At 49.0% G+C, this 24,595-nt stretch overlaps 5 protein-coding genes across 5 annotated transcripts; 4 read left to right on the forward strand and 1 right to left on the reverse strand.

Moving 5' to 3' along the window:
* The first annotated feature begins 111 nt into the window (after nucleotides 1-111).
* LOC123105194 (S-adenosyl-L-methionine-dependent tRNA 4-demethylwyosine synthase) lies at nucleotides 112-4,366 on the forward strand. The gene is made up of 8 exons (XM_044527208.1): nucleotides 112-1,045; nucleotides 1,699-1,814; nucleotides 2,002-2,177; nucleotides 2,588-2,778; nucleotides 2,878-2,964; nucleotides 3,064-3,221; nucleotides 3,323-3,533; nucleotides 3,970-4,366. The coding sequence occupies exons 1-8, from the start codon at nucleotides 143-145 to the stop codon at nucleotides 4,117-4,119; spliced, it is 1,992 nt and encodes a 663-aa protein (XP_044383143.1). The 5' UTR covers nucleotides 112-142; the 3' UTR covers nucleotides 4,120-4,366.
* A 2,400-nt stretch (nucleotides 4,367-6,766) lies between these two features.
* Nucleotides 6,767-9,523, reverse strand: LOC123105192 (pentatricopeptide repeat-containing protein At2g22070). The gene has a single exon (XM_044527205.1). It carries the CDS (start codon nucleotides 9,498-9,500, stop codon nucleotides 7,092-7,094), a length of 2,409 nt encoding a protein of 802 aa, XP_044383140.1. The 5' UTR covers nucleotides 9,501-9,523; the 3' UTR covers nucleotides 6,767-7,091.
* A 63-nt stretch (nucleotides 9,524-9,586) lies between these two features.
* Nucleotides 9,587-12,010, forward strand: LOC123105195 (protein AE7-like 1). The gene is made up of 5 exons (XM_044527209.1): nucleotides 9,587-9,796; nucleotides 9,922-10,027; nucleotides 10,694-10,793; nucleotides 11,482-11,527; nucleotides 11,751-12,010. The coding sequence occupies exons 1-5, from the start codon at nucleotides 9,697-9,699 to the stop codon at nucleotides 11,858-11,860; spliced, it is 462 nt and encodes a 153-aa protein (XP_044383144.1). The 5' UTR covers nucleotides 9,587-9,696; the 3' UTR covers nucleotides 11,861-12,010.
* Nucleotides 12,011-14,989: 2,979 nt separating this feature from the next.
* On the forward strand, nucleotides 14,990-18,698 carry LOC123105197 (uncharacterized protein At1g01500). Its single transcript, XM_044527211.1, has 3 exons — nucleotides 14,990-15,252; nucleotides 15,623-16,375; nucleotides 18,256-18,698. Exons 2-3 carry the CDS (start codon nucleotides 15,701-15,703, stop codon nucleotides 18,490-18,492), a joined length of 912 nt encoding a protein of 303 aa, XP_044383146.1. The 5' UTR covers nucleotides 14,990-15,252; nucleotides 15,623-15,700; the 3' UTR covers nucleotides 18,493-18,698.
* A 1,227-nt stretch (nucleotides 18,699-19,925) lies between these two features.
* Nucleotides 19,926-24,592, forward strand: LOC123105196 (uncharacterized). Its single transcript, XM_044527210.1, has 7 exons — nucleotides 19,926-20,107; nucleotides 20,249-20,423; nucleotides 20,599-20,705; nucleotides 20,806-23,064; nucleotides 23,159-23,365; nucleotides 23,465-23,630; nucleotides 23,735-24,592. Exons 2-7 carry the CDS (start codon nucleotides 20,288-20,290, stop codon nucleotides 24,388-24,390), a joined length of 3,531 nt encoding a protein of 1,176 aa, XP_044383145.1. The 5' UTR covers nucleotides 19,926-20,107; nucleotides 20,249-20,287; the 3' UTR covers nucleotides 24,391-24,592.
* The last annotated feature ends 3 nt before the right edge of the window (nucleotides 24,593-24,595 follow it).

The following is a 24,595-nucleotide window of genomic DNA, read 5'->3' on the forward strand; positions in this document are numbered from 1 at the left end:
GTGCAGTTTCAGTTTCAGTTTCAGAAAGAACAGCAAACGCCAACCCCCACCCGCGGCGCGCAAGGGCACAGCAAAACCCACCAAAACCGGAAGCCAACCTCCCCCTGCCCCAAACCCCAGCTCGCACCAGCCCGCCGCCGCGATGCCCCCCTCCCCGGCGGCCGCGGCCGCCTCCGGCACCTCCCACCTCGCCCTCCTCCTCCTGCTCTCCTCCTCCTCCCTCTTCTTCCTCTACAAGTCCATCGCCCTCCGCCGCCTCCGCCGCACCCTACGCCCCTCCCCTTCCCCATCCTCCTCCTCCCCCGCCGCCGCCGCCGCCGCCCCGACCCTCCTCTACGCGTCGGCCACGGGCACCTCCAAGGCCCTGGCGGAGCGCCTCTCGGCCCGCCTCGCGGACGCCGGGCTGCCCGCCCGCGCCACCGACGCCGCCGCCTTCGACCCGGACGACCTCCCCTCGGTCCCGCTCCTCCTGCTCGTCCTCCCCACCCACGACGCCGGGGCGCCCCCGCCCGGCGCCGCCTTCCTCGCGCGCTGGCTCGCGGAGACCGCCGCCGACTTCCGCGCCGGCGCGCTGCTCCTCTCGGGCCTCCGCTTCGCCGTCTTCGGCGTCGGCTCCCGCGCCTACGGCGACACCTTCAACGCCGCCGCCAGGAGCTTCTCCCGGTGGCTCCGCGCGCTGGGGGCTGTCGAGGTGCTGCCCGTCGGGGAGGGCGACGTGGATGAGGGGGACCTCGACGACGTCTTCGAGGAGTGGTGCGGGAGGGTGCTCAGGGTGGTCAAAGGGGAGGAGGTTGAGGACGATGCGGTCGATGGAGAGACCAATGGATTTGATGGATTGGAAGGGGAGGAGTCCGATTATGATGACGATGATGACGAGGAAGAGGAGGAGGAGGTGGCTAGTGGGGAGGTTGACATGGAGGACATTGCCGGCAAGGCGACAGCAAAGAAGCAGAATGGGAAGGTGGAGAGTGCTTTGCCCAATGGAGGGCAGAATGGTGCGAGGGCCATGGTCACGCCCATCATCAGGGCGAGCTTGGAGAAACAAGTGAGCGTCAACTTCTTGTTATATTCTTTCTGTTATACATAATGCTCTTGATTGCATATGTATATAAGCGCATCGACCTGAAATTTTGAAGAGTCCTATGATTCCTAATGAAAATAGAGTATTGCACATTCTGACATTCTTTTATCTATGCTTACCTGACATACATCACTCGTAAGGAACCAGAGCAAAATTTTAAGATCTCTGTGGGCTGAGGCAGTTTTTAAGCATAGCTATGCAGCAAATAAATTAGTTCCCCTCTAAATTTATTGAACTAGTATATTTTTCGATAAAGGGAATATATGCCGTGCTAGTGAAGATAATGGTTCGTGTAGAATACTTAGTCTGGCAATTTGCTATGATAGAGTGAGATTGTTGAAGCAACTGCCAAGTAATCAACCAAGCATCTTCATGAAACTTTCAATTAGGATCTAAGACAACTTTTACTGATCCCAAACTGCTGTTGGTTAACACTAGGGTTGTGCATGTACTCAGATCTCTGTGGTCCTTGCCTATAAGGTAGAATTCTCCATCTGTATAGATGGGTTTAACTATTTATAGTTCTTGTCTGTAGTTTATGTTTTTAGCCTGTATATTTTCATTCTACATATGGTGATCTAGTGCCCTATTAATCAATCACTGTGTTTTTTTTCAAGGGCTACAAAATTGTTGGTTCCCATAGCGGGGTGAAGATTTGTAGATGGACGAAGTCACAGCTTCGAGGTCGTGGAGGCTGTTACAAGCACTCATTTTATGGCATAGAAAGCCACAGGTAATTTTTTTTGCTTCTGTGACATTGTATATGGGAATGCTTGCTGAATACATGGTTGGACTAGTTCATACATATTCTATGTCACAGATCGGTTTCATAACATATATCCACTCTGCAGAACATAATATTTGTGTGGTTTGCTTCCTTGAGTGTTCCTTTTCTGATTATTAGATGCTCAATTTTGTAGATGCATGGAAGCAACTCCAAGTTTGGCTTGTGCAAATAAGTGTGTGTTCTGTTGGAGGCATCACACAAATCCTGTTGGGAAGAGTTGGAAGTGGAAGATGGATGATCCTCTTGACATTGTTAATACTGCCATTGACGAACACAGGAAGATGGTTAAGCAAATGAAAGGCGTGCCAGGTATGCATTATTCTGCCAAATCCTATTAAAGTTGCACTGAATATTCTAGTGCCTGGACAAAAAAATAGATCCATTGCAAAGCACCTGTAACTGGCCTAAACAGATAAAGCCTTTAAAAGGTTTCAACCCTATGCCAGCAGTAATTGTGGCAGAACTGTTCCATTAAGATATGCCAGGGTCCATCAAATGCGAATTTCTTTTGATCTGTTTATTTTGTGTAGTCAGCCTGCAGTGCTGAGAACTTAGTCTCTATATGATTAAAAAACCTCATAAATATTCTGGGAAGCTAATAACTATTGATTACATAATACAGTGGTTCTGCCAGGACTATTGGTTAGTACCATAATATTTGTATCATCAAGAAGTAACTGCAGTCTTTAATTATGCTGTTTCTTGCTCTCTTTCTGTAGGAGTAAAGCCAGAGCGACTAGCAGAGGGTCTATCCCCTAGACATTGTGCATTATCTCTTGTTGGCGAACCAATTATGTACCCAGAGATAAATACTCTGGTTGATGACCTACATCGCAGACACATATCTACGTTTCTGGTTACAAATGCTCAATTTCCTGAGAAGATCAAGGCTCTGAAACCCATCACCCAGGTAATATTCTCAATAGATTGAACTTAAGATCCAGACCTTGGCATTTTAATGCGCAGACAACACATTCTAGAGATAATTTTAATGCCTCTATGGTTGCAGCTGTATGTCAGTGTGGATGCAGCTACAAAAGAAAGCCTGAAGGCTGTTGACAGGCCACTCTTTTCGGACTTCTGGGAGCGTCTTCTGGTATATATGCAGAAATATTTGCAGATGCACATTATGAAATTATGGTTTACAAATACTAACTCTTCTTTTTGTGTGCTTTTTACTTCGCTATCATACTAGGATTCGCTCAAGTCCCTGCATGACAAAGATCAAAGGACGGTGTACCGACTGACATTGGTCAAAGGCTGGAATGTGGAAGAGATTGATGCATATGCAAACTTACTAAAACTTGGGCAACCTGATTTCATTGAAATCAAGGGTGTAACATACTGTGGCTCGTAAGTGTATTTTAAATAAAATAAAATATCGCCTGCTGATTCTGGCTTGGCTTCTTGGGTTGCTGATCTTCTCCGCTGATATTTTCCGGTAATGCCTACAGGTCAGCAACTTCAAAGTTGACAATGGAAAATGTCCCATGGCACGCTGACGTTAAAGAATTCTCTGAGGTGCTGGCATCAAAAAGTGGTGGCATATATGAATTAGCCTGTGAGCATGTGCATTCATGCTGTGTCCTACTTGCAAAGGTGGACAAGTTCAAGATCAATGGAAAATGGCATACCTGGATAGATTACGACCGATTCAATGAACTGGTGAGCTTTCATTGAAGAGTAATTGATGATTTGAGCATTTGTTTCGGTAAATAAGTTGATATTCTACATGCATCATCTATCAGTAGGCTGCTAAAATGAAATCGTCTTGTACATATGAGCCTATGTTCACACTCAAGTATTAATTATGTACTGTACATTAAATATGCAAACTGCAGCACTAGATCATCTTAGAATATGTGTACATGCAAAATTGTGAAGAACTACATTTTAGAGCCCATATTTTTGCATTGTGCATTGAGTACTTTCCTATTACATTTGCGTCCATTGTGTGAAAATCAGATGGCAGGGAGAAATTGTGATGGCGTGGCACTCCCACACATTAAGAAATTGTACCCAGATTTGATGTAGATAGAGATTGGGATATGAGTGATAAAAAGATAGCTTCATCTGAGTTGACATTCATTCACCAATGCAGGTGACATCTGGAAAGCCTTTCAAGAGCAGCGATTACATGGCTGTGACGCCTTCATGGGCCGTCTATGGCGCAGACGAAGGTGGCTTTGATCCAGATCAAGCTCGCTTCAAGAAGGAAAGGCGCCATGGAGCTGCAGCACTCAAAGGCTAATCTTGACCAATCTTGTCACCATGCCATGGGTGGGACGGCTGCTTCCTCCAGAGACTAACATGTCTACCACATCCCAGGAGCCAAAATTTTGGAAATCAAGAATCGCAGAGAGTGGGGCTCCGGTGCCATTATTTTGTTTTGCTACAGCGTTTGCAACTTGTACCTCTGTTCTTTTGACCCGACGATCTTCAGTGATGTTCACAACTGAGATTTTGAAAAACAGGTTAAATGGATACTTTTTTTTTTCTGTCTGGTTGCTGAGACGCTGATGGGTATAGGTCGGTATCAGGACACTTTTCTTTGTACCAAGTCCCAGAACGGGTGGAAGCAGCCGTATTTTTGCCGAAATTGCTGGATCATGCTATTTCCCCATTCAGCCCACTCTATCGTGAAAGAATGTTGCTAGATAAGCACTTGCAGGGTTACACTTTGTTTACACTTTCATGTTTTTTCTGGAAGACACTTTGGCTTTCTTCATAACGGAAGCTTCAAGTTAGCAGTAAATTCACTGGTTTTCCGTGAGCTGACATTTTCTTTTTGAAGAAAGAGAGCTCCCTCTCAAACTTCATATATGTGAAACCTAATGTTTTTACACTTGAGAGGCAAAACATACCCCACAAGGGCGCAAAACAGCAGCAAACACTTGTTACAGGCCCAAAGAAGCTTCCAGCAAAGTAAACAAAAGACACAAGAGGTTGAATTTAAATCCCCCATCCTCCTTGCGAAGTCCTCGCAGTAGAATGCATCGATCAGCACTGATCTTACTAACGATTCGCCAGCCATGGCTTGAATGGAACACCTCATTTGCTATTTGCTCGAAGAGCTTTGCCCCCCAAGGTCTTCGCCTCACGATTTACCTGTTTTATCTGCAAAAAAGAAAATAAACCATGAGTAAAGCCAATGTCCAACTAGATGAATCACCAATCTCATTCTCAAAGCAAGCACAATCCCGGCATTTCCAAACCGTCCACAAAATGGACGCCACCCAAGCAACCACAATCAATTTCCGTTCCTGCTGCTTAAATCCCGGGAGCCAGGAACCAAAGAATATCAGGAACTTGGCGAAAGATGGATAGTTTCAGGACACCCGCAGAACCGGCAGGAACCATCTCCACGCAATCCTCGGTGCAGCAAATTGTCCTTCGCATGCTGTTATTCCACAGAAAGACTTTGATTTTCATCAGCATTTGACTTTCCAGAGGAACTCGTGCGCCCGTAAAGCTCTGTACATGCATTTGACAGAAAACATCCCATTAGCAGCGATTGACCGCTCGACCGTATCATCACAATCAGCAACGTGTGTTTCTGCATTAAGGTTCCTGAATACTCTTCCAAAATAGTCAGAGTATCACCCCCACACAAGGTTCTTCTAAATTTAACATAGTCCCGTCCATTCTTCAGAACATCTGCAACACCAACATTATTAGTTAGGCAAATGCTATACAGGCGAGGATAGGATCCCACTAATGGCCTATTACCAATCGACCAATCTTCCCAAAACCACGTGTGTCTGCCATTACCCACACGGTGTTTGCATAAATAAAAAATAAATTTTCTTGTTGGCAATTAACCCAGCCCAGAACTAGGAATCACCAGGCTTAGTTATGACACAGGACAGGCATTGATTCTTCACATATATGTTTCGAATTATAGTGATTCCTGTCCTGTGTTAAAACACTAGTTAGACGGTTGGTGGTGTGTTTACAAAAAGGACCAGGGTGGTTTGGGTGTACAAAATCTCAGTTACATGAACAAAGCCTATGTCTCTAAATGGTTCTGGAAACTAATGAACACTAATCTAATTTTATTTTCTCATAGGCCTTTTCAGAATCATCTTTGGAAAGAAGAGCATCTTGTTTTCTGGTATGGATAATATTGAAGGTTTCATGTACAATTAACCCATCCATTATGTGTCTGCCCTTAACAAAAGCTGTCCGGAAAGGGGAAATCACGGCACCAGCTACGCAATTCAGCCTATTCATGAGAACCTACAACAACAACAACAACAACAACAAAGCCTTTAGTTCCAAACAAGTTGGGGTAGGCTAGAGGTGAAACCCATAAGATCTCGCAACCAACTCATGGCTCTGGCACATGGATAGCAAGCTTCCACGCACCCATGTCCATAGCTAGCTCTTTGGTGATACTCCAATCCTTCAGCTCTCTCTTAACGGACTCCTCCCATGTCAAATTCGGTCTACCCCGCCCTCTCTTGACATTCTCCGCACGCTTTAGCCGTCCGCTATGCACTGGAGCTTCTGGAGGCCTGCGCTGAATATGCCCAAACCATCTCAGACGATGTTGGACAAGCTTCTCCTCAATTGGTGCTACCCCAACTCTATCTCGTATATCATCATTCCGGACTCGATCCTTCCTCGTGTGGCCACACATCCATCTCAACATACGCATCTCCGCCACACCTAACTGTTGAACATGTCGCCTTTTAGTCGGCCAACACTCCGCGCCATACAACATTGCGGGTCGAACCGCCGTCCTGTAGAACTTGCCTTTTAACTTTTGTGGCACTCTCTTGTCACAGAGAATGCCAGAAGCTTGGCGCCACTTCATCCATCCGGCTTTGATTCGATGGTTCCTATTCATGAGAACCTCTGTAATAATTTTGAAACTCACGTCGAGGAGACAAATGGGTTTGAATTTTTGTATTCATTTAGCATCCCTGCATTTGGGATCAAGGCAACTACGCCATAACTAAGCCTAGAGATCTATTTGTCCGATATGAAAGTCATCAAGCAGAGATTTCAAATCCCACTTGACGACTTCCCAATTTTTTTGGCAAAATTCAGCCGGGAACCCATTTGGGCCAGGCGACTTGTTGCGATCCATCTGGAATACCGCAGTGTGCTGCTGACATGTATGAACCATAGACCTGCCCCTTCTTCTGGAGCGGTTAGATCTGCAAGAATGAACCAACAACGCATTCATTCCTCCTTCCTTGGGAATCAGAAGGTCTTCTACCAATAATCTTTGCAAGAACATAACCCATCCCTGAAATGGTGGAACCTCGTGGCGTCCCGCAGGATGATCTCCCTGTCCGCGACTTTGGAGATGAACTTGATCGCCGTGTGGCAGTCGTTGCACACCCGCAGGTTCTTCATGACCCGCAGCGTCGTCCCCTCCGGCGTGGCCAGGAGGCCGAACGCGATGGCGAGCTTCTCACTGTGCCGGCTCAGCATCTCCTCCTTGAGCTCGTCATCGACGTCGTGCAGGACCGACTGGAGGTCCGGCACGAAGCCAGCCTTCTTGATATCCTGCCACATCTTGGCAGCCATCCTGTAGACAGCCTCCCTCTGCGGGTGCAGGGTGTCATCCGCCCCGAAGACGTGGACCCTGCCGCGCACGTGCGTCCAGCTGAACCCCGTCTCTTTCCTCACACCTCCGTCCTTCCTCCGCTTCCAAGCCATCGCCGCGTCGCCCCACCTCCCGCAGGCGGCATAGACGTTGCAGAGCGCCGAGTAGGCGCCGCTGTTGCCGGGGTCGATCGACAGCAGCTTCTCCGCCGCCAGCTCCGCCAGGTCCGCGTCCTTGTGGACCCTGCAGGCCGAGAGCAGCGCCCCCCAGGCGATCGCGTCAGGCTCCACGGGCATTTGCCCGATAAACTCCTGAGCTTCGGAGAGCAGGCCGCTACGGGCGAGCAGGTCGACCATGCACGCATAGTGGCTCATCTCAGGCACGATGCCATGCTTGTCCTGCATCTGCTGGTAGTACATCCTCCCTTGGTCCACAAAGCCAGCATGGGTGCACGCTGAGAGCACGCCGACATAGGTTATTCGGTCCGGCTTCACGCCGACTCGGAGCATTTCTTCAAACAGGCCAACGGCGTCTCCTCCCAGGCCATGCTGCGCCAAGGCTACGATCATCGACGTCCATGTCACCGTCTCGTTGCGCCAGCGGACCCGATCAAACACCCTCCTCGCCAATGGCAGGCTGCCTGACCTCGCGTACATGGTGACGATGGCGTTGCTGACGGAGCTGGATTGTTCCTGCAGTGATCTGATGGCCTTACAGTGGATCTGCTTGCCGTAGTCAAGACATGCCAGGCTCGCGCAGACGCTAAGAACAGCAGCGAGCGTATAGCTGTTTGGGTCTGGTCCGCTTCTGATCATTGACCTGAAGAGCTCCATGGCCTCGTCGTTGTAACCATTCTGCTCGTAGCCGACGATCATCGCAGTCCAGGCGACGACATCTCGGTTGGTCATGATATCGAAGATCTCCCTTGCACGCTTCATATCTCCAAGCTTGACATAGCCTTCCAGGAGAGCGGTGAAGGATATCACATTCAGATCGGCCACCACTGCCTGGTCCATCACCCCCCTGGCATTCTCAACGCTGCCGGACTTGGCATACATTGAGATGAGGGCATTGGTGACCTGACCGACGCACGGCATTCCGCTCCGTAAGATGTATGCATGCACCTGCTTTCCGATGCTCACCATGCAAAGGTTGGCGCAAGCTGACAGGACACTGGTGATTGTGAATTCATCCGGCACCATGGAAGAAGAATCGCACAGCATCCGGGAGAAGAACCACAGTGCCTTGGCGTCAAGCCCATTCTGGTTGTACCCCGTGATGACCGCGTTCCATGAGACAATGGTCCGGTCCGGCATGCTCTCGAACAAGGACAAAGCAAGGTCCATCCTCCCCAGACGGGCGTCGAGCGACACCATGGCGTTCCAGCTCGACACGCTCCGCGCCGGCATCCTCTCAAACACAGCCCTCGCTGTCTCGGCGTCCCCGCACTTGCCGTACATGTTGAGCACCGAGTTGGCCACGGGCACGCAGCCGCCCAGCCCGAGCTTGACGGCGAAGGAGTGCACCCTCCTCCCGGCCCCGCCGGCCTCCGCGGCCGCGCACGACGAGAGCACGTTTGTGAGCGTGAACTGCGTCGGCGCCAGCCTGTCCCCAACCATGTCCAGGAACGCCTCGACGGCCTCCCCGAAGCGGCGGGCGCGGTTGAGCCCCACGACCATGACGGTCCACGACACGGCGTCGCGCTCGGGCATTTCCGCGAACAGGGCGCGCGCGTCGGCCAGTTGGCCCGACTTGGCGTAGCTCGACAGCAGCGAGTTCCAGGTGAACACGTTCCGCTGCGCCGCGGGGACCTCGTCGAACAGGCGCCGCGCCTCCCGGAGGCCGAGGGCGCCGCCTCCTCCGGCGGCGGCGTAGTAGGAGAGGAGGTTGTTGCAGAGGTAGGCGCTGGCGAGGAGGCCGGCCTTGACGGCGCGCGCGTGGACGGCGCGCCCGGCGCCCGGGTTGGCGGCCGCGCCGCACTGCCGCAGGAGGCGCGCGCAGTGGTCGGCGGCGGCGGCGAGCGCCGTCCGCGGCGCCCCGGCGTGGAGCTCCAGGGCGGCGGCATCTCGCATGTCGCGGGAAAGTTAGCGGGCCGCGGCCCACCGGATTAGCAAAACCGGCTCGCTCGCCCGACTTTTCCCCAAACCGAAACTGCTAGCTCGCCAACAGTTTTGTCCTCTTGTCGCTCTGTCTCTCGCTCTCGGCCGACGACCGAAGTCGCACGGCAGAGCACCGCCGCGCCGCGCCGGGGAAGAGGGGGAGGGGGAGATGACGGTGGGGATGATCAACGCGAACCCGGTGGTGCACGAGCGGCCGGAGCGCGCCGCCCACCCCGCGCACGCGGCGCTCGACGCGCTCGACGTCTTCGGTAACGGAAGCGCCCGGATCCCCTACTCGGTTTCCTCTTTCGTTTTTTCCTCCCTCCATTGATTGATTGGATTGGCTTCACCGACGGCGACGGGGGAACTGACTGACTTGGGCGCGTGCGTGCAGATACGGTGCGGGACATCAAGGACCCGGAGCACCCCTACTCGCTGGAGCAGCTCAGCGTGCTCTCCCAGGAGTCCGTCTCCGTCGACGAGAAGCTCGGCCACATCCAGTACGTACGCCTGCAAGACTGTGCTGCTCAAGTTTTCTTCTGATTGTCAGGGTACCAAATTGCCAAATTAGTAGGGGCTGGGACTAGGAGGTACTAGTAGCACTCAGTGTTAATTTCCAATAATTTCCAATGTTCATTGCTACTCTTGCAGTGTCCTGTAGTACTAGTTGTATTAGCAGCCAGAATCATTGTGGGTTTGTAGTGGAAATGTAGAACCCGTGCCCGGTTCACGCAGTCCGGCTAGCCAGATTTGGATTTACACCCGTGACAAGATGATTATTATCACAGATAATAGCTACCATATATGATCCTTTCTCGTTTATATCTCAGTGGAGATTCAGAGCGTGATCTTGAAAGCACGCTGCATACACAAGTGCAGCGCTCACTGCTTTTTATCAAAAATAAATTAAAGTAAAAAAAAGTATGCCTCTCCTTGCTGCTTGGGATTTGGTTTCCCACTAGGTTGCTCATCCTTATATATCATCTTCACTCTGTATACGGGATCTGCGAGCTTCAGAATGCATTTACGTATTGCAAATGAAACATCCTCGTTGTACAGTACAATCTGTTCGTACAAAATCTGTTTTGTTTCACGCAAGAAGTCAAGAACTATCATCCTGCTTAAACTTTTGGGGATCACTGTTCACACCTTACAATTGCTTGCAGGATAACCTTCACCCCAACTGTGCAACACTGCAGTATGGCCACAGTGATTGGTCTGTGCCTCAGGCTTAAATTGATGCAAAACTTTCCTCCGCATTACAAGGTGCTTAGCATGTTTCTATATGGATCCCTTTCTGTGTTCATCAGGTTCTGATTAAGTCAACTAATTGAGATGCTTTATAGATTACATTATGTTTTACGTAGCATACGTGCCATCAGCAGCCATTATCCAGTGTTTTAGAGTTTACATGCATGCTCAATTAGGCAATATTTTTCTTTTCCTCTGTCTCTGTTCGGTGAAATATGGGATAGATGGAATGTCACAGAGTTAACTATTACAAACGTATTGTTTGTTCGTCCATCAAGACACTTGCCACACATATACTACACATGTGCATGTTTGCAAATTCGTAAACATTGTGTGTATCAAGAGAAGCAGACAGGCAGCACAAGCCATACACTGTAAATTGTGTGCATGTAGAAACTCCTACAATCTATAAGAGCGCTCATAAACCTACTGAACCATTTATGATGGGGGGTTTATCTGCCTCAGAGGAACTATAAATCATCTTGATTCTTTTGAACTTTTATTTACTGTATAATACTATTCATGGATCTACAAGTTATCTGCTCAGATGGTCTGTCTTCAGTAGCACTGTTAAGATTTCGAGCTAGCTATAATGCAAACGAACTCCACCAAAAGAAAATGCCCCTCTTTCATAATGATTCTTGTTGAATTATTTTATTCAGTAGTACTATGACTCCTTTCTTTCTTGTGTATGCATGTGCAGATTGACATAAAAGTTGCTCCAGGATCTCTTGCTAATGAAGAATCAGGTGCGTAAGATGACAGAAGATATCTAACTCATGGCTAAGCTTGTGTCTGTCAATCTGATATTATAGCTCATCACAGGGCAGTATTATCTGTAAAAATATCCAATGCATCCCTTTTACTTTGCACCTGCTGAACTCGGCAAAACGAGAACGGCAGCTGTATAGCACAATTGTGTTTGAACAGTGGTACTTTGGTATGTACGACGTTAACATGCTGAATTGGCAGTAAACAAGCAGCTGAACGACAAGGAGAGAGTCGCGGCGGCCTTGGAGAACCCCAACCTCCGGCAGTTGGTGGACGATTGCCTCTGCTCAGATCACTCATCCTCATATTAGCTCGTCCCTGATGCCTCACAACCTGTCTGTTGTACAGCAATAATAAGCAGGCATTTTGTGTTTTGCCCAATACTGTACCTGATTTTCGAGAGAAAGACACTATACCTGGTCATGTATGTGCCATTCTTTTCTGCTAGTTGTATGCTACCACTCCCTGGAATATCTGCAATGCCTTTTTCTTCATGCCTGCGTATGACTAGTCCTTCAAAGTAGGAGGGGAATAGTTTGTCGCAGCATGATTTGGTCCTATTTTACTGGTTCTCCGTTGATTATCAGTATATAATTGTTGGCTATTGCCGTCAGGATTTACAAGTGGAATGTGATGCGCGGTTAAGTCGTGCCGCCTGCCGTGCTTTGGTTGTGATTACTGATTAGCCTCTCCCTTATCTGGTGCTGTCATGTTTCTCCTTTGGATAGACGCATCGTTTGCTGGTTACCAGTTTGAGAAGAAGTGGAGCCGTGTGGTGCTCTCTCTAATCTACAGTATTATATAGTCTTGGCAATGTCAAAAATGAGGCAAAGTTGTGATGTAATGGCGTGTGGGATTTTGCTTGCCGTCCATTATATGTGTGTATATGTGCCGATGAATTTGTGAACTGGTTCGAAGGATTTTGTCCCGTTGACTGCCGTGCCGCCATGATGCATGCATGGCTGTCTAGTGCCTACCCAGATCGCTGTCGACAAGGAAACTTTGCATGAGATGACGCGTCCCCTGCGACTTTGCCGTAGTATCTCTCTGTATTGTGCTAGCTCCACAGACCACAGCGTGTGCGCGTCAGAAGAGCAGTCGGTTTCCTTCTCGTTTTTGCTCGCGGACGAGCTAGGCAATTGACAAATTCCGAGAGGTTTTCGTCCAACGCCACTGCAGGTAGAGGTAGATGATAGGTCGGATATGTAGTTAGGCAGGTCTTACTATTTTACAGTCAGTGTGTGCAAATCACCGATGTGACAAAACATAAACCAAACACTTAAAAAAATAATGGACCCTAAGAGCAACTCTAGGAGAGTTGCCATACTGATCCGATCCGTCAATATGATGATTTCGGACCAAAATGGCACTTTAATAGAGTCATCATACGACTATCAATCACTGGCTGGCGAGTAGGTCGACATGACCGGTAATTAACCACCACATGCCATTAATGACATTCACCATTCCTCTGGTTCCCAATGCGGTCGTTCGGATGACCACGTGGCTTCATCCTAAGGGATAAAAACCTGGCGGCGAGACGTCCCATCACCAAAGCCCTAGCTGCCTCCCCCTGCACATTCTGAGACAATGACGCTGTGTAAGAACGGAACCTATTGGCTCAACTTGGCGACGGAGCAGAATCTTCCGTCCCAAACGCCGCACAACTACATGAACTCTTCCCATAGCGCAAGCTGCACCCGCTGGATCCTCCTTCGTGGCGACGGCAAATCTGGCGGCCGCGTGGGATCCAGGCCCCTCATCAGGGTGAATGATGAGGAGGATGTCGTCCCCATCGACCGCACAAAGGAGGATGTCGATGGATGAAGTTATCGTGCCGACACATGCGTTTACTTAAAAATAATTTGAGTTGAAATCGCCAGTATAAAATTAAAGAAAATGAGGGGAAAAGAAACCCCGAAATCCATGAAGGCCACGTTTTGACGATCCCATGTGTTACCGGACGGCTGCGACATTCATATCCAAATGGAGGGAGCAGGCTCTATCATCTCGTATATATGGTGACCGAACAATTCCTAGATCGAGTTGCTCCAACTTCACTTTTCCTTGAGTCGCACTGCACACGCCTGCTGCGCGCGTGCAAACTCCGCAGCGCAATTCTTTGTCCTTTTTCGCGCGGGAGGGATTCGCGTTTGAGGGACGGCCCTCGCGATTTGATTTACTGTGCCACGAGCCAGAAGACAAGCCCGGATCTTGCGCAGATAGGTGGTACAGCAGTACGTTGGATCTGGTGGCCTGCCCACGCGGGCTGCCGAGAGCCTCCAACTAACTTGGACGGCCTCGACGAAATTACTCCCTCTGTAAACTAATATAAGAATGTTTAGAACATTAAAATAGTGATCTAAACGCTTTTATATTAGTTTACGGAGGGAGTAAATACTAAATCAGTCGCGGATGGAGACAGGGAAGGGGAGATATTTTCGTGGGAGGTTGAAATGGATGAACCAACTTGCGGCGGCTTGGGTCGGTGTGGGAGCCACGCGCACCCCACGTGTGGCCGTCCGGGGTTTGGGTACATACATCTCCCTCCTTGTAGCTAATCATCTGATCGCATGGGCCCGCATACATTTGCGAAATGGATAAGGCACTCCTTATTTGGGGTTTGGGATAAAACACCGATAATTTCTAGGGGGGAACTGGTGCCAATAACTCTTTAGGGGGAAATGTGATAGTAAATTTGTCGTAAAAATGGATAGAAATTGATGTATCTAAAACTTAAAATACGTTTAAATATATCCAATTTTTAGACAAGTAATTCCGGACGATGGGAGTGGCGTGCAACAACTTCAAAGGCCACAAAAAGCCAATCAAATCAAGATGGATCCACCGGAAATCTAAATCCGACCAAATCTCGAAAGAATCATTGGAGACCGGGCTCCACGAATCCTCTTAAGTCTTAACGGAGTAGAGCATGGAGAACATTATCCCTACACAGCCGCCTTGTCGTCCAAAACCAAACTCGAAGACTCACTAAAGAAAACCCAAAGCACTCGTGCCACTGCACGACAGGTCCAGGTCAGGCGCCGAGTCCGTCGCCGAACCATGCAGACCACCTTTGACCAGGACCTCTTTGCCGACGCCGCATGTGCTTTGTCCGAAAACACACTCTAACAGGGCGCTAGAGGGGGAGTAGGTGGGGCGCCGACTAGGGTTTCGTTCGCCTGCCCGCTCTCTCACGAGACAGCATCAATGCTAGTTCTGTTGTGATTGTAATTCACCTCTGCTACCAAGACACCAAAATTGGTGCGTGTGTGTGTGTGTGTACAGCCTAGCTGCAAAAAAACGCAATATGAAGACGACAATTTGGAAGGCAAACCCCGGAAAAGAAAGAAGATGGCAATTTGTAGCGAAGAAAAAACCACCAAAACATACATAGTCAAACGGTGAGAAAGACCAAAACCATCCACGGTATTGCGTCCAAAAACGACCCGGAAAATATCGAATATACCCCCTCCACCTCCAGGCCTCTCCCCTAGCCGCCGAGTGCTTATCCTCCTCCCTTTTCCCTGCCCCTCTCGCGATCCCCCGCCAGCGCGCCCCTCCGTCCACCCAACGGAAGCACCAGACGGAGGGGATTCTCCTCTCCGACCCGGCGTCCGCCTCCGCCTCCTCCTCGGCTCCACCGGTGCGCGGTGGAGATCCGCCCGGAGCCCGCCCGCCCAGGGATTGATCCCCTTTGCTGGTGACGAACCCTAACCTGCTCGTTTTGCCATTTTTTTTTCGTTTTCTCTTTGCCATGGGCAATCGAATTAGAAAATTTCTTTTCTGGGATGGGATGGGCGCGCCGATCCGTACGGTTCGTCGTGGATTTTGATTGTCGGGTTGTGCAGTCCGTATTATCTATTAGCAGCTTAATAATTTCCCAAATTTCCCGGTCTCGATTGAGCCCCCGTTCCCCCGGTGCCTGCAGTCAATCGAATTCATGTTCGATGTTCTATGCAATAAATTGACCGGGTGTTCGTGCTAAAATTAGGCGGCTAGATGGATTTTCTTAAGATTATGTCACTTAAACCCAGCTCTTCTTGTACTAACCTCAAATTTATCTTTCACAGGTATAGAGGAATAGCAGCTTCTGTGGTGCTGTAGCTTGCGTCTTCTCCTCGTCGTGGCGGCGCGGCAATAAGATCAAGATGGGCGACGGGGTGGCTTTTGAGGCTGCCAGGAAGATCATCATGCACCCGCTCTACGCGTCGAGGTCCTCGCCCTGGCTCGACCTCAAGGTGTTCTACGTGAGGGTCAGCAACTGCATGGTGGACGAGTCCGCGCCGGACCATCTCACGCTCAACCACATCCCGCTGTCCCCCGACACGGTCATCGAGGTCAACGGGCGGCGGAGCAGCATGCACACCGAGTTCGTCTCGTCGTCCCTCAGAAGGGACAGGATCGACAAGAAGACCGAGGAGGCCACGTACGTGAGCACGGATAGCATAAGGATGACGGGGAGCGTAAGGTTCCAGGTGTTTGATAAGAACGATCTCTTGCTCACCGGGGACCTGGAGTTATGCAATGCCAATGGTGTGGTCGGGGAACCGAAGAGCAGCAGCAAGAAATGGAATATCAAGTGCCAATCCTCGGCATCGTCTAGTGGTTTCTTGAAGGGGAAGATGTCCACGGGCCCAGACTCTGCGCATCCTGTTGTCGAGGTTTACATTGCTGGCACTTTCTCTGGCACGCCAATTATATTAACCAAGACGGTCCAGTATATATCACGGAGGAAGTCCCAGATGAAACTGAAGCTGGACTCTATCCCTGAGAATGAAGCAACTGAACTACATACAGAGAACTCACACGGGGACTCTGTGAAGGTATTTCACTGCGTATCCACACAGTCACCATCACTAGAGTTCCTGGCATTTGTTTGATCTCATGTCTGTCCCTTTAATATAACATTGTATGATCACCCGGGCTTAAAAATATTGGGAGGGGTGCTGGACTGTTTTAGTTTAATCGGCATTTTTCTAGCACAATGGTGATGTGCCCGTGCCATATTCGCTATGATAAACATCAATTGAAATGTATCCTCTCTGGGTAAATTTCTTATATAGCCAACAACAAAAACAACAAAGCCTTTAGTCCCAAACAAGTTGGTGTAGGCTAGAGCTGAAACTCATAAGATCTTGAAACCAACTCATAGTTCTGGCACATGGATAGATAACTTCCACGCACCCCTGTCCATGTCTAGTTTTTTTGGTGATATTCCAGTCCTTCAAATCTCTCTTCACGGACTCCTCCCATGTCAAGTTTGGTCTAACCCGACCTCTCTTGCTTATATAGCCCATTTAGCTATATTGAATGTACCATTTTTATATATTCTTGCAAGTAGTGCGCACAATCAAAATTTTAACTTCAGCAGGATAAATAGGCTCCTATTTACCTACACGTATATATGCGATCTTATGTTGGTGCTACTAAATTAATACCAACATATTTCGACCCATTTCTGATATTGATGCTATTGCGAAGGAACCCACTATATACCAGGATAAATAGGCTTGCACATGATACAGATTGCAGCATGTTGTGCAAGTGCAATCTTTTCTTTCTGAATCTTGCTTCTGACCTGCTGCTTAATTATTCTTTTATGAGGATGACTAGGAGAAAATATAGGACCTTGTAACAGTAACTAGTCAATACATATCCCACGATGAAACTTCTTGTTGTGGTGCATATTTTGGACATTTGCGCTGTGCATACACTCTTTAAACAGAATGAACCGTAGGTGAAACTGAACACTGACAGGTGTCATTGTAAAAAAGAATACTATCTGGCTAGAAGATGTATGCTCATCTGAACTAGGAACTTAGGCACCTGATTGATACTGTAGTACTGTACCTTAAGGCATGTTCACTTTGAGAATTTTCAGTGCTCAAGTCCATCAGTTCAGATCATTACCCATGGAATCTCAATTGCAGTTTTATAGAGATGCCACTGTTGTCTACTTTTAACTCAAAATCACTATACGTACCTATGGATACTGGATAGAGGGTTTTAAGGTTGCTACCTCATGGCAGAAGTTGTAGACTCATGGATATACCATTCATTACAACAATTTTCAGTTTCCTTGGTTACCCCACAAGCCAAATTATCCATATTGATCCTACATATAGCATGAAGTTTATATTTTTGACTCAGGTTATCCTAGCTAGAGTAACTTCACTCTTTACGTTGTAGCTGTTAGATGCCCTACTCTGGCATTCTCAAGTACATGTGCCGACTGCCAAATGCTTGAATTCTAACTAAATGGGTGAATTGTACAGCACGCAGAACCTTAGACTTTAGCGACACAGCATAGTAAGACCATAAGAATGAAAAGCAGACTGGCAATTTTTTTCAGTACAAATTCCATTGGTTGACTGGGCCTGCTGCCCAGATTTATGCTCATGTGGCAGTTCTCTTAGTGCTATCACACAAGTATTCATTCGGGCTCGTGATCAACTTCTGGCTGTTGATTTATGCCTGCCCTTTATTTTATCTTGCTTGACTAGCATCAAGTCATTTTCACTTGTTATTTTGTAAGAACAATACCAAACATGTTTCTCAATCAAGGAAACTGCAATCGAGATTCCAAGGAGAACTATGTTAGAATCTGAATATTCAGTTATTTGCTGCCATATCTGTTGAACACCAAGTCCAAATTTGATGGGATAATTGACAGTATTATTTCCTTTCCCGTCTCCCATTTCAGGTATCAGAATTCTATGATCCCAAGTCTGAGACAGACGTGGACATGGACTATAACAGCTTGTACTCGAGGCAGGACTTTCTAGAGGGCGAGGATGGTGAGCTTTCATGGTTTAATGCTGGCGTGCGGGTTGGAGTCGGGATCGGCCTCGGCATATGCGTGGGCGTCGGGTTGGGTGTTGGCCTGCTGGTCCGGACATACCAAGGCACCAGCAGGAACTTCAGGCGGCGACTGCCCTGATGGCCAACGCTTCCCACAAGTATATAGGAAACTGACTGCCCATCTTGCTGCCCATGCTAGTGATAGATGAGCGAGGCCTTGTGTTCTCCCCTCCTGCAGCTTGTGTGCACTGCCAACCATTTTTGTCCCTTTGAGGTATGTAAATGCGAGTATGTATATGTATAGTAAAAATAAAATAAAGAGTCGAGTCGGGTCGAGTCGCTTGATGTTGCTGTGAGCATTAGATGGTTCTTTCTGAATTAAAAATGTATTGATGAAGGAACTTTAGGTGACCGGCAAGTGCAGTGTTTAGTCCTGAGGGTGATGTTGCACCTAAGAACTGTTGCAAGCCATGACTTGTTGTGCAGAGGGAACCTGATTAGGTGGCCTGTTATGTGTGTCATATGGTTTACTTTGAGCTTTTTCTCGAACTTTTGATCGCTTTTAGGTTTGTGTTGGTCGCCACTATCCATCTTGTTTGTGTTGTCGAACTTTTGATACCTGTCTTCGTTTTTGTACAGTTTGTGCTGGTATGATGCATGGCCTGTCCTGTTCCTTTATGAGTAAATCATAATTGTAAAACCACACAAATTCCAGGACAGGAAAAAAGGTGTGGAGCTCAGCTCAAACTTGTTGTACCGTAACCAGTGTTTTGTAGTAGTATCTCTGATATGATGTTTTAGATATTGATGATGTCTTCAAGATGGAATATGATCCTTTTTTTAATATGAATTTGTTAGTAAAGAGATACATAGTCATGCAATATATTTTGTGATTTTTATTTGACCAATCTCGATAATCTTTGTATATATGTATATCAGTGGCCAAAATTAGAAATGTTTGACTACTAGGAGTACTAGCTAGTTATACAATGGATGGCTATCTAGTATGGTCACGAAGTATATTCTGATAAATGGTATTTAAGGAGGTCGCTGTAGGCCCTTAATACCGGAGATGGTGTAGCATAACCGTCTCTTAATCATCATCATCATCCTAACGGCAGGCAAAACCAATGGCGCAGGAGGGAGTTGAGTAGTGTACAGTACAGCCCCAAACGTGAGCATCTTTCCAAGCCTTGCGCAGTACTGAAAATGCATGTTTTAACTCGCAGCCGCACCTCAACCAATCATCCTCTCTCTTAAAAACTTTGGTGCATATCAGTACAGTACATTCTTTTTTTTTAAAGCTCAGTAGTACCTTATTTAAAACTGTAGTAGTATCTTTTTTTGTCAATGTCACAACCAAAAACCCACTTTACGTTTTCCACATTATACTCTCCCTGCAAATCATGGTCAAAAGGGAGGGCATTAACCTAACCACCCCCACTACCACCTACTAATCAAAAGCCGCAGGCAGATATTATGGGTGATTATTCCCAAATGCGGCAAGTAGTTTGCTTTTGGGTGGTAAGTAGTTTGCTTGGAATGTGGGTGAACTGGAGATGCAAACCAGACCGGACCGGACAGAAGAGGCCAGTGGCATCATACGCATGTAGTAACTTCCACGGCAATCAATCCTTCCTGCTCTCACCACCGCCTGAAAGCATCCATCCACCACCGCAGCTGCAGATTGCTCCCCGGACGGACGAGACCCCCCACCTCACTCCCCTCTCTCACTGACCCATTCCTCAAGAAAGGTAGGGAAAAGAGGTGGAGGAAAACGAGAGGCCTTGCCGCCTGGGCGCTCTCACGCACCAACCCGACGGCATTGTGTTTTTCAGGCACCGCACCTAACCTTCTTTCCCCGGCCGGTGGTTTTGTTTCATGGTGCGGTGCAGGGGCGGTGGGCGTGTCGTCTGGTGACGGACAGGTAAGGGATGGCCGCCAGGGTGCCTGACCTCGGCTCCGACTTCGCCCAGAAGATGCTGCACGACCTCCGCCGACGCCGCCAGAGGCTCGGCTTCGGCTCGCCGTCGGCCGCATCGGCGTCGAATGCCGCCGCCGCGTCTCGGGGTATGTTATGTTTTCCCGTCGGTGTTTGCTTTGCACTCTGCTCTTGCATTTCCTTTGCACTCAGTTCTCGTTCAAGCAGTGACTATGATGAACTGATGATACTGGTACTCATCGAAAAGACCATGTAGAAATTCTGATGGTGCTGCATGACTACTGAATTTGATGTCTGTTGCAGATGCCTGCTCGAACTCTCAGAAACCATCTACAAGCCAGAGGCCGCAGCAGGCAGCAGCCGCCCCTCGATCGAGCAGACCAGAAGCAACGACGGCACCGAGATCATCAGTAAGCAGAGCACAAGCCCCAACCCAAAATCTTGATGCATCTGCGCTCCAAATCTTCTATACCGTCGTAACCAATTGACCTCCACTGCGCTCGATCGCAGCACCAGCAGCAACCCAGCACCAGCAATGCCGCCGTGGCCAGCGCGGCCAAGCCACGGCGAGGACGCCCTGTCGCCGCCGACGCCGACGCGCGCGCCATCGTGCCGTTCCAGGGAGGAGACGCGGGGGACCGCAAGCCAGAGCATGCCGTCGTCGCGAGCAGCGTCGACGTGCAGATGGCGGCGCTGGCCCTCGCGCTCAGCGACGGCGGGAAGCTCCGGAACATGGAGGTCGTGGCGCGCAACGGCTCCGTCTTCTTCCGCCAGCCGGACACGGCCCGTCGCGGCGGCGGCGGCGGCGGCGGCTACCTCCTGCCGTCGCCGCCGCCTTCCGGAGGAGGTACAGGCGCGCCCGCCGGCGAAGTGGCGATCGGGGTGCAGGACCTGAACGACATGCTCATGGCGGCCTACTCCTCGGGCGGGAGGAGGAGGCCCGACGACGAGGCCCGGAGGAAGCTCTTCAGAGGGTCCATGGACATGGAGGAGGCGCTGAGCATGCTGGTCATGCTCCAGGACGCCTCCCGGTACATGGAAGGGTCGGGGAGCGGGCTCAAGGGCAAGGAGAACCGCAAGGGCTTGGCGGCGGCGCGCTCCGCGAGGATCGAGGAGATCGTCGACGAAGATTCAGATGCTGAGCGTGCCAAAAATGCTTCCATGCAGATGGTTGTCCACGACAAATTTCAGAGCCATCGGAATGCAGACAGTAGCTCAGTTATTCAGTCTGGTCCAGGCAGCTCCAAGATCAACAGTGCTTCTGAAGGTGAAAAGGATGGCTCGAAGGTGAGGATGCCGAGCGTGATCGCCAAGCTGATGGGGCTGGAGAACCTGCCTTCGTCGACGTCGACGACAACGAAGACCGTCGCGGAGCGCAAGGGGACGGAGAGGTTTGTGAAACCTGGAGCTGTGCCAAGAATGGAGATCAAAGCAGATGCGATGAACCGCAAACTGCCGATACGGATCATAGCTTCAGAGAAGGGTCAGCACAAGATTGTGTTGTCAGGGGAGTGGAAGACAAACTTTGGGGACTCTGAAATGGGTGCTGCTGCACTGTCAAACAGTTCATCACACCCTGCAACTGCAACTGGTAATAGCAGGCAAGGAAGGCTGACCATGAGGGAGGTGCTGAGAAAGATGGTAGCAGCAGAGAGAGGAGCTGATGAAAAACAAGAAGTAGAGGAGAGGATCATCCATGAGGACAAGGGGATTGCTGAAGAAATCAAACTGCAGAACTCCGTCAGCGTCGGGTGCCGCGCCGATTCGGGTAAGAGGATGGATTTTTTGAAGAGATTCAGGAAGAATTCAGACAACAACAGGCCTGTCAAGGAAGAGAAGCAGAGTGCTCAGGAGAAGAGTGCAGCAGCTGGAAAGAAGCAGGCCACTGGCATGAGACGGTTGCTGGGGAGAGACGGCGAGGCGAAATCAAGGAAGGCGAGGGAGAAGCTTAACAAGGAGAACCTTGCCACTGCAGAAACCAAGGCTGCAGGAAAGAATGGGAAGACAGATCAGGTCAAACATCAAGCGCAAAGTAAACATGTAGACAGACAAAGCAAGCCGAGGAAACCGCAGAATCGTCGGGAAATGCAGAGCGAAACGCCGAGTCGGAAGTTGGAAAACAAGAAGAAGGCACTGATGCCAGAAGCAGGGCATATGAAAAAGAAGCCTGAGTATACTGTGGTGACACAACAGGAGAATGAAGAACTTGCAAAAGAACATGTCAGTTTTAGCAAACCAGCAGATAGCACACATGGCGAAGGCGGTTTGTCAGAACCATTGGCAATAGTAGTGAGAGGCCGCAACATAACTGGAGCAGCCTCCTTGGACCAACCATTACAGAAAATAACTGAAGGATCTAGTGAGAAAGCAACTGAAACACCGAGGGAACCGCAAAATCGTCGGGCAACGCATAGCGAAGCACCAAACCGGAAGTTGGAAAACAAGAAGTCACTGTTGTCAGAAGCAGGACATATGAGAAAGAAGCTTGAGTACACTGTAGTGGCACAAGAGGAGAATGAGGTAGATGCAAAAGTAAATGATACTATCAGTTCTAACAAACCAGCAGATAGCACTCATGGCGGAGTCGGTTTGTCGGAACCATTGACAGTGGTAGTGAGAGACAGCAGCACAGCTGAAGCAATTTCTTTGGACCAACCTTTGCAGAAAATAACTGAAGGAATCAGTGATCCTACAATTCCTGCAGAGACTGTTGTACATGCAAGTGAGGATTTGAAGTTCCTTGATCAGATTGCAATTGCTGAGATAAATGTAAGTTTGTCCAACCTAGGCACTCTGCTTAAACTCTCCGTGCACACATTTTATCATCGTTCTAATAAAGCGTGGAATTTGGTGTAAATTGCAGGATGATAGGATCAACCACACACCTAGTGAGACTACACAGATACCTGAAATATTTGCCGAGGAAGAACAGCAGCAGCAAGAACAACAACAACAACAACAACAACAACAACAACAACAACAACAACAACAACATCAACAAATGATAGTGAAAAAGCAGCTAACTGAGGATTTGAAGGTCTTGGATCAGAGTACGATTCCTGAGACAAATGTAAGTTTGTCCAAACTAGGCACCCTGCTTAAACAATCTGCGCGTGTGCAAAATTTTATTATCATTCTAATGAAGCGTGCAATTTGGTGTAAAATGCAGGATGAATGGATCAACCACACACCTAGTGAGACTACACAAATGCCTGAAACATTTGCCGAGGAAGAACAACAAGAACAAGAACAACAAACGATAGTGATACGGGAAGCATTTACCGAGGAGGAAGAACAGCGGCAACAAATGATAGTGAAAGAGCATCTAACTGACGGTACGCATGTTCTTGATGTCCTATTGTCCTGTAGTACTAAACTGAAGAAATTTTCACTCTGTTTAAAAAGCCATTGAATGGAGCACCATATGCTTTTATTGCAGGCTCTGATGATCATACCACAACGTCCATCAGTACTGAAAATTTGCAGGATCACAAGACACATGTTGTTACATGCGATTCTTTGACAGAGAACCAACTCCTGCTCATGAGACTGCTGGTAAAGGATCGGTACTTGCTGGAAACCGCAAAGGCGATCGTCAGAGTTGACGCTCCCGTCAGTTTCATCGACGCTGACGCCGGTGCACCGAACTGGTCGGTCGACAAAGGCAACAACCTCCTCTCCGATGTGGCCCGGGAGGTGGTCAGAAGGAAAGGCAAGAGGAGCGAGGCCATGGAGGAGGTCAGCGTGGCGCGCACCGCCAACCTGAGGCTGCAATACCTTGACGATCTCGTCAGAGAGCTGGACGGCGACGTCGAGAGCCTGGACATGTCAAAGTCCAAGAGAACTCAGCAGCAGGGTGACAATCGCGCGGCCGAAAATCTGCGTAGGATACTTGAGAGTGACATTCAGAATGACCACCCCGACGCCAACTCGACGTGGGATTTCGGGTGGAACCGCGTGTGGGAACTGCCGATGGAGAAGGGCGACGTTGTCAGGGATCTGGAGAAGAACATACTGGGTGGCATCATCACCGACGTGGCGAGGGATCTCATCGGAGTATCGGTACGACATGGCTGTTGTCCCTGCGTGGCTTGAGTGGAGCTGTGGAGAGAAAACTTTTAGAGTGATTGAGGTCATTAGGTTAGGCTAATTTTTTGATCTGTACCACGTTTATTCGCTGTAACTTCTGTGAGGTTTCTCTATGTTAAGGAAATATGTGTGTTCCGTTCTCCTTTTTTTGACACAAGACAAGGTTGTGGTTTTTTCCTAGTAGTAAGGAAATGTGCCATTGTTTCAATTC

Source organism: Triticum aestivum, chromosome 5A (assembly GCF_018294505.1).
Source record: "Triticum aestivum cultivar Chinese Spring chromosome 5A, IWGSC CS RefSeq v2.1, whole genome shotgun sequence".
NCBI classification, from domain to species: Eukaryota; Viridiplantae; Streptophyta; class Magnoliopsida; order Poales; family Poaceae; genus Triticum; species Triticum aestivum.